Here is a 13791-nt window from a genome sequence, read left to right as displayed (position 1 = left end):
TACTCAGGCATCTATCTATCTCTGTATTAAACACATTCAATAACTTGGCCATCTGGCTGAAGAAATTCCTCCATATCTCAGTTCTACAAGAGCATCCCTTCATGATGAGGCAGTGCCCTTTTTGTCCTAGTCTCTCCTATGAAATAACTCCATAGAAGCCTTTCTGTTTAGGCTGCAACATCCATCATGTCCATCTCAGATTCCAAGGTTTCTTCAATGGTCGGCAGGGTAGGGGGTGGAATCCAATGGTTCCAACAACCTTTCCAGCTGTTCTGAGGGTCCAGGTATGCTATGCCCCTGCCCTGTTTGTGAGTTTGCAACTTTCATGTGGTCCACATGCTTGTTCAGGACTGTACACAGGACCTGACCTTGCATTGACAATGCCTCTTATCCATGCAGGGCCATTTCTGTGGTTTCAGCACCAAACTTCATCCCCTGAAGTAAATTGTCTCTGTCGCTTAGAGGTGTCTTGTGTCCAGCATTGATTAATCTGATGCCATTTCACCCTCCATGCCAGGTCCAGGAAGATCAGTTTTAACCTGGTGCAGTCTTCTCCCGATCAGCAAATCTGCTGGAGCTATCCCTGTGGTTGTATTAGGGGAGGTCCGATGGTTGAGTAGGAACTGAGACAGTTTGGTATCAAGTGAAGCTGCATCCTGTTCTTTAAATTTACCTTCAAAATTTGGACTGCCCTTTCTGCTGGACCATTGGACGATGGAAGGCACAGAGCTGTCCTTGTATGTGGAATGCCAATTGACTTTGGGAAATATTACCTGCTGGCATTTTTTTTCATATTCATTTGTGGGACTTGGGCAACCCTGGCTGGCCAGCATTGATAGCCCATCTCTATTTGCCCTTGAAAAGGTGGTGGCGAGCTGCCTTCTTGAATTGCAGCAGTCCACGTGGTTTGGTGGTAGGGAGGGACTTCCAGGATTTTGACCCAATAATTGTGAAGAAATGGTGGTTAATTTCAAAGTCAGGGTGATAAGTGGCTTGGAGGGGAATTTGCAGGTGGTGGTGTTCCCAAGTATCTGCTGCCCTTGTCCTTGTAGATGGAAGTGGTCGTGCGTTTGGAGTGATCTTTGGTGAATTTCTGCAGTGCATCTTGTAGATAGTATACATTGCTGCTACAGAACACCAGTGGTGGAGCAATTAAATGCTTGTAGATGTGGTGTCAATCAAGCGGACTGCTTTGTCCTGGATAGTGTCAAGCTTCTTGAATATTATTGGAGCAGCACCCATCCAGGCAACCAGAGAGTATTCCATCACAGTCCTGACTTGTGCCTTTTAGGTGGTGGATAGACTTTGGAGTGTCAGGAGGTGAGTTACTCGCCACAGTATCCCTGGTCTGTGACCTGGTCATGTAGCCACTATGTTTATGTGGTCAGTCCAGTTGAGTTTCTTGTCAATGTTAACCCCAGGGTTGCTGGAAAATCTCAGCAGGTCTGGCAGCAGCTGTAAGCAGAGAAAAGAGCTGATGGTTTGAGTCTAACTGACCCTTTGTCAAAGCTAAAACAAAGAGGAGAAAAAGGGAGGTATTTATACTAGGCTGAGAGAAGGTGAGTCATGGCTCCAGAAGCAAAGGTAGCAATAAAGAGGTTATAATGACAGTGCATAGAGAGATTATAGGGAATTAGGAGCCGTGAATTACCAAGGCTGAAACCTGTGCTATGTGACAACGTATGTGGGGGATGACGAGGGGATGGGATGCCTACCTTTGAGGCAAAATGGAAAACAGGGGAGAAGGGTAGCAAAGGGGGAAGAAGAGAGGAAAAAGGTGATGAGAGAGTGGGGAACGAGAGAAAGAGAGACAATCAAGAAATAAGAGGTACAGAGCAGTGAAAAAAATATTAAAAAATTAAAATAAATGAAATAAAATTATTTAAAGATAAAACCATAACAATTTTCTCTCCTTACAGATACGGCCAGACCTGCTGAGATTTTCCAGCATTTTCTCTTTTGGTTTCAGATTCCAGCAACTGCAGTAATTTGCTTGTAACCCCAAGGATATTGACAGTGGGGGAATTCAGTGATGGTAATACCGTTGCATGTCAAGGGGCAGTGGTTACAGTGTCTCTTACTGGTGATGGTCATTATCTGGCATTTGTGTGGCGCGAATGTTATTTGCCACTTGTCAGCCCAAACTTGGATGTTGTCCTGGTCTTATTGCATTTGAGCACAGACTGTTTCAGTATCTGAAGAGTTGACAATGGAGCTGAACACTGCAATCATCGGTGATCATCCCCACTTCTGACTTTATGACAAGGGACATTCATTGATGAAGCAGCTGAAGATAATTGTGCCTGAGGGACTCCTGCAGAAATTCCTGGAGCTGAGATGACTGACCCTCCATAACCTTAACCATCTTCCTTTGTGCCAGGAATAACTCTAATCAGCGGAGTGTCTGCCCCCTGATACTCATTGATTCAAGTTTTGCCAGGGCCCCTTGAATGATATACTTGGTCAAATGTGGCCTTGATGTCAAGGGCTGTCACTCTCACCTCACCTCTGGAATTCAACTCTTTTGTCCATGTTTGAATCAAAACTGTAATAAGATCAGAAGCTGAGTGACACTGGTGAAACTCAAACTGGGCATCACTGAGCAGGTGCTGCTTGATAGCACTGTTGATGACCCCTTCGAGCACTTTATTGATGATGGAGAGTAGACTGATTGGGTGGTAATTGGCCGGATTGGAATTGTCCTGCTTTTTCTGGACAGGGCATATCTGGGCAATTTTCCACATTGTCAGGTAGATGCTAATATTGTAACTTTACTGGAAGAGTTTGACGAACAGAGCAGCAAGTTCTGGAGCACATATCTTCAGTATTATTGTCAGAATGCTATCAGGGTCCATTGCCTTTCCAGTATCCAGAGCCTCCAGCTGTTTCTTGATATCACATGGAGTGAACCAAATTGGCTGGAGACTGATATCGGTGATGCTGGGGACCACTGGAGTAGCCCAAAATGGATCATCCATTTGGCACTACTGACTGAAGATTTTTTCCAAATGCAACAGCCTTATCTTTGCACTGATGTGTTCGGCTCCTCCATCATTGAGGATGGAACTATTTGTGGAGCCTCCTCCTCCTCCAGTAAGTTGTTTAATTGTCCAACATCATTCACGACTGGATATAGAAAATCTGGTCCATTGGTTGTAGAATCGATTAGCTCTATCTATCGATTGCTGTTTATGCTAATGGCATGCAAGTAGTCCTGTTTGGTAGCTTCACCAACTTGACACTTCACTTTTAGGTGTGCCTGATGCTGCTCCTGGCATGCCCTCCTGCACCCTCCATTGAACCAGGGTTGATCCCCTGGATTGATGGTAACGGTTGAGTGGGGGATATGCCAGGCCATGCGGTTGCAGATTATGTTGGAGTACAGTTCTACTACTGATCATGTCCCACAGCACCTCATGGCCCAGTCTTGAGCTGCTAGTTCGGTTCAAAATCTGTCCCATTTAGGATAGTGATAGTGTCACACAACAGGATGGAGGTTGTTCTCAATGTGAAAGTGGGACTTTTTCTCCACAAGGACAGTGTGGTGGTCACGTTACCTATACTGTCATGATCAGATGCTTCAGCAGCCAGCAGAGTTGTAAGGTTGAGGTCAAGTATGTTTTTCCCTCTTGTTTCCCTCTTCCTTCACCATCTGCCACAGACCCAGTCTAGCAGTTATATCTTTTCAGATCTGACCAGCTCAATCAGTAATGCTGCTGCCAAGCCACTCTTGGTGGTGGACATTGAAATCCCCCTCCCAGAGCACACTTTTAGACTTTGTCACTCCTTTTTTAGGTCTGCCTGATGCTGCTTCGAGTGTGGCCTCCTGCACTCTCCATTGAACCAGGGTTGATCCCCTGGTTGATCCCCTCAATGCTTTTTCCAAGTATTGTTCAACATGGAGGAGTACTCATTCATCAGCTGAAGGAGGACAGTATATGGGAACCAGTAAGAGGTAATTTGCCCATGTTTCATCTAAAGCCATGAGACTTCATGGGCTTCAGAGTGAGTGGATGTCATGGACTTCCAGGGCAATTCCCCTCTCTCTGCATACCATTGTACTGCCACCTCTGCTGGGTCTGTCATGCCGTTGGGGCAGGACATTTCTAGGGACGGTAATGTTGTGATTGGAATGTTACCTGTAAGGTATGATTTGGTAAGATTACTCTGTGAGACAGCTCTCCCAATTTTGACACCAGCCCCCAGATGTTGGTAAGGGGGACTTTGCATGATCGACAGGGCTGTTTGTGTTTTTGACATTGTCTTTTCCGGTCCCAAGGTCAGATGGTCTGTCAGGTTTCACTACTTTGTTGTGACTTCCTAGTGACTGATACAACTGGCTGGCTTGCTAGGCCATTTCAGAGGGCAGTTGAAAGTCAACCACATTGCTCTGGCTCCGGAGTCATATGTAGGCCAGACCAGATAAGGATGGCAGATTTCATTCCCTAAAGGACATTAGTGAACCAGTTGGGTTTTTCTGACAATTGACAATGGTTTCATGGTCATCAGCAGACACTTAATTTCAGATTTTTTTAATTGAATTCAAATTCCACTATTGGCCGTGGCGGGATTCAAACCCAAGTCCCCAGAACATTGTTCTGGGTTTCTGTATTAACAGTTGAATAATCATACCACTAGGCCATCACCTCCCCACGAGGGCACATTGTCTGTGACCAATACTTCTTGGAGCAAAGGTTGCTCACTGCTTTTCTATCTTCATCTATGTGTTTGAGGAATGAACTCTATACATATCCACTTTGAATGGGAGTTTAAAATAACTTATAACTTCGAGCTCATGGAAGGGCCAGCATCGTAGGGTTTACCCAGCCATTCCCATGAACAGAAGCTGCTGGCTGCAAGTTTTCTGCTTGTTGGCACTCTGGGCACTGCCCCACAATGCAGCTGTTTCTACATCCAATCCTGGCTACCTGACATAATATCCCACCAACATCTTCATTTTGGACACCCCTGGATGATCCTGCTGGAATTCAGCCAGTATCTGGCCGCGATCTTTGCTTGGGAGAATCACTCTTGCTTCTCACAATAAAATGCCTTCCTCCATGGTGATCTGGTCTTGCTGGCTCCATAAAGGTGTCAATTCGGGTTGTGATGGCCAATTAGGAGGAAGTGAGAATGGCAGATGCTGGAGATCAGAGTTGAAGAGTGTGGTGTTGCACAAATACAGTAGGTCAGGGAGTATCTGAGGAGCAGAAGAGTTGACGTTTTGGGCATAGGCTCATCATCAGGATTCCTGATGAACAGTTTATGCCAGAAACGTCAAATCTCCTGCTCCTCGGATGTTGCCTGACTGGCTATGATGCTGAAAATGTGTTGCTGGAAAAGCGCAGCAGGCAGCATCCAAGAAGCAGGGAATTCGATGTTTCGGGCATAAGCCCTTCATCAGGAATGAGGAAAGTGTGTCCAGCAGGCTAAGATAAAATCTGCAGTCCGTGAAGAAGGAGGCCATCTGGGCTGTATGGTATTGTAACTGGTCCTCCTGGGAGCAGATGCGGCGGAGAAGAAGGAATTGGGAATATGTGATGGCGTTTTTACAGTGGGCAGGGTTCCAATACCGTACAGCCCAGGTGGCCTCCTTCTTCAAGGACCGCAGATTTCCCCCAGACGTGATTGACGATGCCCTCCACCGCATCTCCTCCACTTCCCGCTCCTCCGCCCTTGAGCCCCGCCCCTCCACCCGCCACCAGGACAGAACCCCACTGGTTCTCACCCGCCACCCCACCAACCTCTGTATACAGCCTATCATCCGCCATCATTTCCGCCACCTCCAAACGGACCCCACCACCAGGGATATATTTCCTTCCCCTCCCCTATCAGTGTTCCGAAAAGACCACTCCCTCCGTGACTCCCTCGTCAGGTCCACACCCTCCACCAATCCAACCTCCACTCCCGGCAACTTCCCCTGCAACCGCAAGAAATGCAAAACTTGCGCCCACACCTCCTCCCTTACTTCTCTCCAAGGCCCCAAGGGATCCTTCCATATCCGCCACAAATTCACCTGCACCTCCACACACATCATCTATTGCATCCGCTGCACCCGATGTGGCCTCCTACTTGCGGAACGCTTCAGGGAACACCTCTGGGACATCCGGACCAACCAACCCAACCACCCCGTGGCTCAACACTTTAACTCGCCCTCCCACTCCACCAAGGACATGCAGGTCCTTGGACTCCTCCATTGCCAGAACATAACAACACGACGGTTGGAGGAAGAGCGCCTCATCTTCCGCCTGGGAACCCTCCAACCACAAGGGATGAACTCAGATTTCTCCAGTTTCCTCATTTCCCCTTCCCCCACCTTATCTCAGTCGATTCCCTCGAACTCAGCACCGCCCTCTAACCTGCAATCTTCTTCCTGACCTCTCTGCCACACCCCACTCTGGCCTATTACCCTCACCTTGACCTCCTTCCACCTATCACATCGCCATCGCCCTTCCCCCAAGTCCCTCCAGCAACACATTTTCAGCTCTGATCTCCAGCATCTGCAGACCTCACTTTTTCCTCCTGACTGGCTATGATGGCCTATTGTTTCCCATATCACCACCAGATGTTTTAGTTTTGCCAGAATCAGATCCTTTTGCTTTCACAATCTGATATGGTCAGTGGTGATCGGAAGGGTGTCCAAAAATCTTGAAACCAGAACATGGCAATACCAATAGTGTATCTGCCAGCGGCAGGTGGCTCAAGGCATCTGCATTTGCTACTTGATCTCCTGGACAGCGTTCCAACTTGTAATCGTACACATTTAGAATGAGATCCCATCGCTGAATTCAACATGGAAGAATGGGCTGCACGGCCTTGTTCTCTTTGAATAGGCCTCACAGGGGATTGTGGTCTGTTGCTATTACAAATCTATATCCATAAAAGTACTGGTGGAACTTTCTCACATGAAAAATGACCGCCAATCCTTCCTTCTCTATCTGTATGTATATGCACTCTGCATCAGCCAAAGTCTGGGAAGCATATGCTATTGTGCTTTCCTCTCCAATGGGCCATTTGTGAGTCAACACTACCCCAATGCCATATGGGGAGGCATTGCATGGCTGCTTGGAATCTCGCTTGAAATCATAGTGTGCTGTTTCTTCACTTCCCTAAAGACTACGTTTTGGCTATAAGATCATTTCGAAGGCTGACCCTTTTTCAATAGCAGATGCAAGGGTGCCAGGATGGAGGCCTCAGTTATGTAAGAATTTTCTATAATTCATCAATCCAAGGAAAGATTTAAACTCTGTTACAGATGTGAGAGCCGGTACACCTTTGATAACCTTCACTTTATCTCCAATATGTGTATCCTGGTCTTGCCAACTTTGTAGCCAAGTAGGTCACTCAGGGTGCCTGGGACACACACATTTCCCTTCTAAGGCATATGTCTGTCTTCAAGAAATGCTTAGAGACTCTGCCCAAGTTCTCTAAATGCTCTTTATTGGTCTTCCCTCTTATTGCACATCAACCAGATAAAAAAGGGGTGGAACTTGTAAAATGCTCTGCATTGTCTGCTGAAAAATGGAACAGGCTGATTATACCTGAAATGGCAGTGACCTATTTGGTGTAAACCATTGATGGTATTAACTGTAGCATACTCTGGGAATCCTCATCTAACTGCAATTGTAAGTTAGCATGGCTCATGTCCAGCTTTGTGAAGGATAGCCCCATCTGCCAGCTTTGCATATAAGTCCTTTGTGCGAGGTATTGGGTTTTCATCCGGCTGCAAAAAATGGTTCACTGTTTGTTTAAAATCCCCACAAAGTCAAACTGAACTGTTGGGCATCACAATTGGTATGATCGGTGCTGCCCATCCACAAACTGTATTTTGATAATTCCTTTGCTTTATAGCTTCCTCCTTCTCCCTCTATTTTTCCACATCACGTAAATGGTACTGGGCGGGTCTTGCAGAATTGTGGAATTGTTTCCTAGTCAAGGTATAAGGTGACCTTGGCTGCTTTAATAGCCCCCAGACCTTCCTGAAAAACCTCCCTGTACTTAATTAGGAAGTCACTTAGGCAGACATTTTCCAGTTGAAAAAAATCAAATCAATCAAGGTGAATCTTTCTCAATGAATTTCCCCACATCAGGCTTAGGCCAGAACATTTTACTACAATTAATGGTAACTGAACAAGCTGATTCACACACGAGACTGAAATCAAAGCTGCACACTTAATCTGTAAATGTTCCCTGGTATAGGTTACCAGTCTAGCTAAGGTCTAATGCAAAGGGTTGGAGTCCTAAATGAATTTTGTTAAAAACTGGTTTGTAATCACTGTTACAGCCGCTACAGTATCATCCTCCATTAGAACTGTGTGACCATTTAACCAGGTTTTTATTTTGATTGCAACAAAACAGAAATTGCTGGAAAAGCTCAGCAGGTCTGGCAGTATCTGTGAAGCGAAATCAGAGTTAATGTTTTACGTCGAGTGACCCTTCCTCAGAACATTTTTCTGAGAATGTGAGAAAATATTAACTCTGATTTCTCTCCACAGATGTTGCCAGATCTGCTGAGCTTTTCCAGCAATTTCTGTTTATGTTTCTGAGTTACAGCACCTGCAGTTCTTTTGTTTTTTATTTATTTTTATTGGTTCTGATTTGGATGTTCCTAAGCAATTTAGCTGTTCCAAGGCGGCTGTAGGTGGGCTTTCCAGGGTGTGCACTCTCCTGGATATTGGCCTGTGAGTTCTATAATTCAATAGTCCACATACTGACAGCAACTACAATAGCTTGCTGGCCAAAATCCTGAAGAAAATGTGAACTACTTAGCTGAGGCATGTCTGTTTTGGGGTTTTGCTATTGGCTGACAAAGAGTCTATCTGTTCCGGATATGTGTATGAGGCTATGCAGTTGTTAGGGTTGAAGGAGTTGAGCTATAGGGAGGGGTTAAATAGGCCATGGCTGTTTTTCCTGGAGCATCAGGGGCTGAGGAGTGACCTTATAGAGGTTTATAAAATCATGACGGGCATTAGTAGGATAAATAGAGAAAATCTTTTCCCTGGGGTGTGGGAGTCCAGAACTAGAGGGCATAGGTTTAGGGTAAGATGGGAAAGATATAAAAAAGACCTAAGGGAAAACGTTTTCATGCAGAGGGTGGTACATGTATGGAATGAGCTGCCAAAAAAAGTAGTGGAGGCTAGTACAATTGCAACATTTAAAAGGCATGTGGATGGGTATATGAATAGGAAGGGTTTGGAGGGATATGGGCCGGGTGCTGGCAGATGGGACTAGATTGGGTTGGGATATTTGGTCGGCATGGACAAATTGGATGGAAGGCTCTGTTTCTGTGCCGTACATCTCTATAACTCTATGACTCTAAGTGGTGCCCTGCATTTTCTAATAACAAAACCGGTTGTAGTACCTGTTTGAGGTCCAGGTAGGCTTAAGATAGTTGCTACATTTGCATAATTACATCATTAATCTCACATACCAAACAGTTTCCCGTCATCTCATTAAGGGTTAAATCAAAGTCACATGCCTCTGCCAGTCATCTTAACCTTGTCAAAAATCCCAACATGAGGTCCCCTGGTTCTCAGCTGCGAGTAAAACTGATAGCATCTCAGAATTAGGGGAGGCTTTGAATTGTAATCTTCCTTAACTAAATCCATCAACTCTTGAAGTATCTGGTGCCTCAGGAAATGTTAGGCTCCTAATAACCAAAAAAGTTGCAGGTCCACAAGCTGTCAGGAGAATTGCATGTTGCATTTTCTCTGCTCTAACAAAAGCTTTAGTTCTACGAACTGGGCTCAGCCTTCAACAGCAAGATTGAACAAATCGAGCTTCCCAAATAACAGCATGATGCCAGACCCATGCTTACGCCAATTGAAAGAAAAGCTGCTTATAAATTTCTTCAGGCTCTTTTTTTTGGATGTAAGTTTGGTCGCTGAGCTGGAAGGTTCATTTTCAGATGTTTCGTCACCATAATAGGTAACATCATCAGTGAGCCTCCGGTGAAGTACTAGTGGCATGACCCACTTTTTATTTATGTATTTAGGTTTTCTTCGGTTGGTGATGTCATTTCCGGTCGTGATGTAATTTCCAGTGGTGATGTAATTTCCTGTTCTTTTTCTCAGGAGGTGGTAAATGGGATCAAATTCAATATGTTTGTTGATAGAGTTCCGGTTGAGGTGCCATGCTTTTAGGAATTTTTGCGCATGTCTTTGTTTGGCTTGCCCTAGTATGGGTATGTTGTCCCGGTCGAAGTGGTGACCTTCCTCATCTCGATGTAAAGATACTAGTAAGAATGGGTGATGTCTTTTTGTGGCTAGTTGATATTCATGTATCCTGGTGGCCAGTTTTCCACTTGTTTGTCCAATTTAGTGTTTGTGACAGTTCTTGCAAGGTATTTTTGTAAATGACATTAGTTTTGCTCCTTGTCTGTATAGGGCAATTCAAGTTCCATTATTGCTATTTTAATGTGTTGGTTGGTTTGTGGGCTACCATGATGTCAAGAGGTCTGAGTAGTCTGGCAGACATTTCTGAGATGTCTGGGGAGAGTGGCTAGGGTGTCTGGATAGGTTTTGTCTGCTTGTTTGGGCTTGTTGCTGAGAAATCAACAGACTGCATTCAGTGGAATCATTTTAACACCCATAAATGGAGTTGCATTAGAACATTATTTCAAAGAGCCACCACACACTGCAGCACAGAGAAACTATAAACAGCAGAGGAAAATCACGTATATAGTGTCTTCAAAAAGAATGGGTACCCAATGAACACAGTTCACCAATTTCTCAGCAACAACCTATACAAGTAGACAAAACATATCCAGAAACCCTAGCCACTCTCCCATTCATCAAAGGCATCTCAGAAATAACAGTCAGACTCAGGCCTCTTGGCAGCATGGTAGCCCACAAACCCACCAACACACTAAAACAGCAGCTAATGAACCTGATAGACCCGATACAGACAACAAGCAAAAATAATGTCATTTATAAAATACCTTGCAAGAGCTGTAACAAACACTACATTGGACAAACAGGCAGAAAACTAGCCACCAGGATACATGAACATCAAGTAGCCACACAATGACATGACCCACTCTCACTAGTATCTTTACATACAGATGAAAAAGGACACCACTTCGACTAGGAAAACACATCCATCCTAGGCCAAGCCAAACAGCGAGACACGTGCGAGAATTCCTAGAAGCATGGCACTTCAACCAGAACTCTATCAACAAATACATTGACTGAGACCCCATTTACCACCCCTGAGAAAAAGAACAGGAATTTTCATCAGCACAGGAAATTACATCACCAATCCAAGGAAACCTAAACACATAAATAAAAAGCGAGCTATACCACCAGTATTTCACCGGAGGCTCACTGATGATGTTACCTAGTATGGAAGCAAACAAACCTTCCAGCTCAGTGATCAGATTTATATCTAGAATCTTAGTTTTTTCTTTGGCCCCCATTGAAATAACTTCACTCTGTTCTGACTCCCTCAGAGACAGCTCGAGTGAACAAGATGTTTGACACTCCTATTTATATCTGTCAGCCAGGACTCCCTGTTGGGACCAGGTTAACAGCTACAATGATAGAACTCATATTCTACGAGGTCTACCTGGTTGACCTCGTTACAATCACTACTGTTATGTGTTGACAGAAGTAAACAGAGCATATGTCATGTAAAATTTCATGAGAAGGATGAGAGCTTGCAAATGGCTAATTGTTGCTTAAACAAGTGGTATTCTGTCCAGCAAGTACAGGTGAAAGTAGTTTAAAGAACATGACACAATTTAGGATACTAGCAGCATAGTTTTGGATAACTTTGAACTAAATGCATTTTTAAAACAATTGGTAGTTTCCTGGTCATCATCAACCTTTCAATAGCAGATTTATTAATTAATTGAATTTAAATTTCAGTAGCTACAATTGTGGAATTTGAATCTATTTCACTAAAGCTTTAGGTTAGGCCTCTGGAGTACTAATTCATCATCATTACTATCCCCATCTTAGGTTTGTGCTGATATATAAGCTCATAGTAAATTCTAACACTTTAAGAAATATTGCTTTGACTTAAAATACTGAACATCACTTGACAAGAAAATTAATGCAAAAGCAGAGCATCAATCTCCTGTCAACTTTGATAAAAGAAAGTCACGATTAATCCCTTGTATTTTGATTGTTGGTGAATGGGGAAGTGTATGAAGGGAAAACATAAATTTTACTTACATAACGCAGTGCTCACCTTGTTAATTTTTGGTGTTATCAATGTCACATACTCAGAAGGAATTCCGTGGCACACACTTTCAAATAATTGAAGAGTGGACTGATTACAGAAATAAAAATGAGAGAACTTTTACTTATGTAAAATTGTCTTAGTTTTCATTAGTCAGAATTAACTTGAATTAATTTCTTATTCGGAAAAAAAGTGCCTGATTTTTGCAATTACACAATTCTTTAAAGAAAATAGATTATTTTTGAACTGAAAATTGTTAACACTTTAGTTACATGCACACAATGCTGGTTCCCTTTTAAAGCAAAGATCCATCATATTTCACATTCAGCGCAAGTTATATTATTCTCCCCATTGAGGAAATTAAGTAAGTTAAAGATTCATTAAGTTTGCCTACACAGATCTAGAAATTGTGTTTTTATTTCTCAGAGCTTGACTTTGAAGTTTGATGCTAACTGGTGTGCAGACATAAAGGTATGTTCTCCAGCACTGTTTTAAGACAAAATTCTTTACATACAGGTTAGTTTCTAGCTTATTATTTCTGGTTATAGTTTGATTTCAAAGTCTTTTTCTAGCCTCTCAAGTTTATGCAGAGAGAGATTTAGATACTTCTGTTCTTACATTTTCATTCAAAATCAGTCTGGCTAAAAAATGGCTCGTTTGGTAAAGCTGCCTTGAGGGATAGAGTACCAGTAGGAGCAACAAGAAAACACAAGCGCAATTTCAGGAGAAAGGAGGAGACCATATCTACTGATGGTCTCTGAATTGCAATTTTCTTGCTTCCACTTGACTGGATATGAAATATGATGAGTCTTTGCTTTAAGAGGGAATCTGCATTATGTATGTATAACTACAGTGTTAACAATTTTCAGTTCAATGCTTAATGCATCCAGTTCTTCCTGAATGCAAGCACAGACTATTTCTTTAAATTAGGAGTTACAGATGGAAGCAAACACTGCTTCACTGGATTATCTCTACACCATTCATTTCAATGACTCCCTGTGGTCATGACCACATTCTCACCAATCTTTGGCATAGAAGTTTATTTTGAATATTCTACTCAATCTGTTGGTGATTATCTGAAAGAGGTACACATGGTCATCAGTTCTATTCTTCGCAAAAAGAAATATTCTCTTTGTATCAATTTATATAATCTTTAAAAATGTTAAATACCACCTATAGATCATCCCTTAGTTTTCTATCTTCAAGAGAACATAGATCCAGATGTCAATCCTGTCCTGATACCCATATTTAGTATCAATCATGTAACTCTTCTCTGAACCTCTTTATAGTGCCTCTGCTTCATTTCTATGGGACTATAACACAGTGTACTAAAAGTAGTTAACTCAAGGTTCAAGGCAGTTATGACCTACTTTTAAATTTTACCAATCTAGCAATAATGCCTAGCTTGCTCTTTTTAAAGGCCTTACTTACTTGTGGTCGATAATGAATGTGTATTCTGATTTCACATTGTCCCTTCTTTTCATTGGGGACTGAACATTCCAAGTAATACGAGCATACCTTATTCTTCCTCCAAAATATTATATCTTATATTTGTCTGTGTTGAAGTTCATTTGACAATCATTTGTCTATTCTTCCCTCAGTTCTTTT

The 13791-nt window shown here is 43.2% G+C and overlaps 1 protein-coding gene across 1 annotated transcript in view; it reads right to left on the bottom strand.

Moving 5' to 3' along the window:
- Positions 1–13791, bottom strand: part of LOC132834399 (dynein axonemal heavy chain 8-like) — a 1143262-nt gene that overhangs the window by 773789 nt on the left and 355682 nt on the right. Inside the window, exon 18 of the mRNA XM_060853284.1 lies at positions 12193–12273. Within this exon, the coding sequence (XP_060709267.1) occupies positions 12193–12273 (81 nt within the window). The remainder of the gene's footprint in view (positions 1–12192; positions 12274–13791) is intronic.

This window comes from Hemiscyllium ocellatum, chromosome 3, assembly GCF_020745735.1.
Source record: "Hemiscyllium ocellatum isolate sHemOce1 chromosome 3, sHemOce1.pat.X.cur, whole genome shotgun sequence".
NCBI classification, from domain to species: domain Eukaryota; kingdom Metazoa; phylum Chordata; class Chondrichthyes; order Orectolobiformes; family Hemiscylliidae; genus Hemiscyllium; species Hemiscyllium ocellatum.
This window is presented reverse-complemented; position numbering and strand designations above follow the sequence as displayed.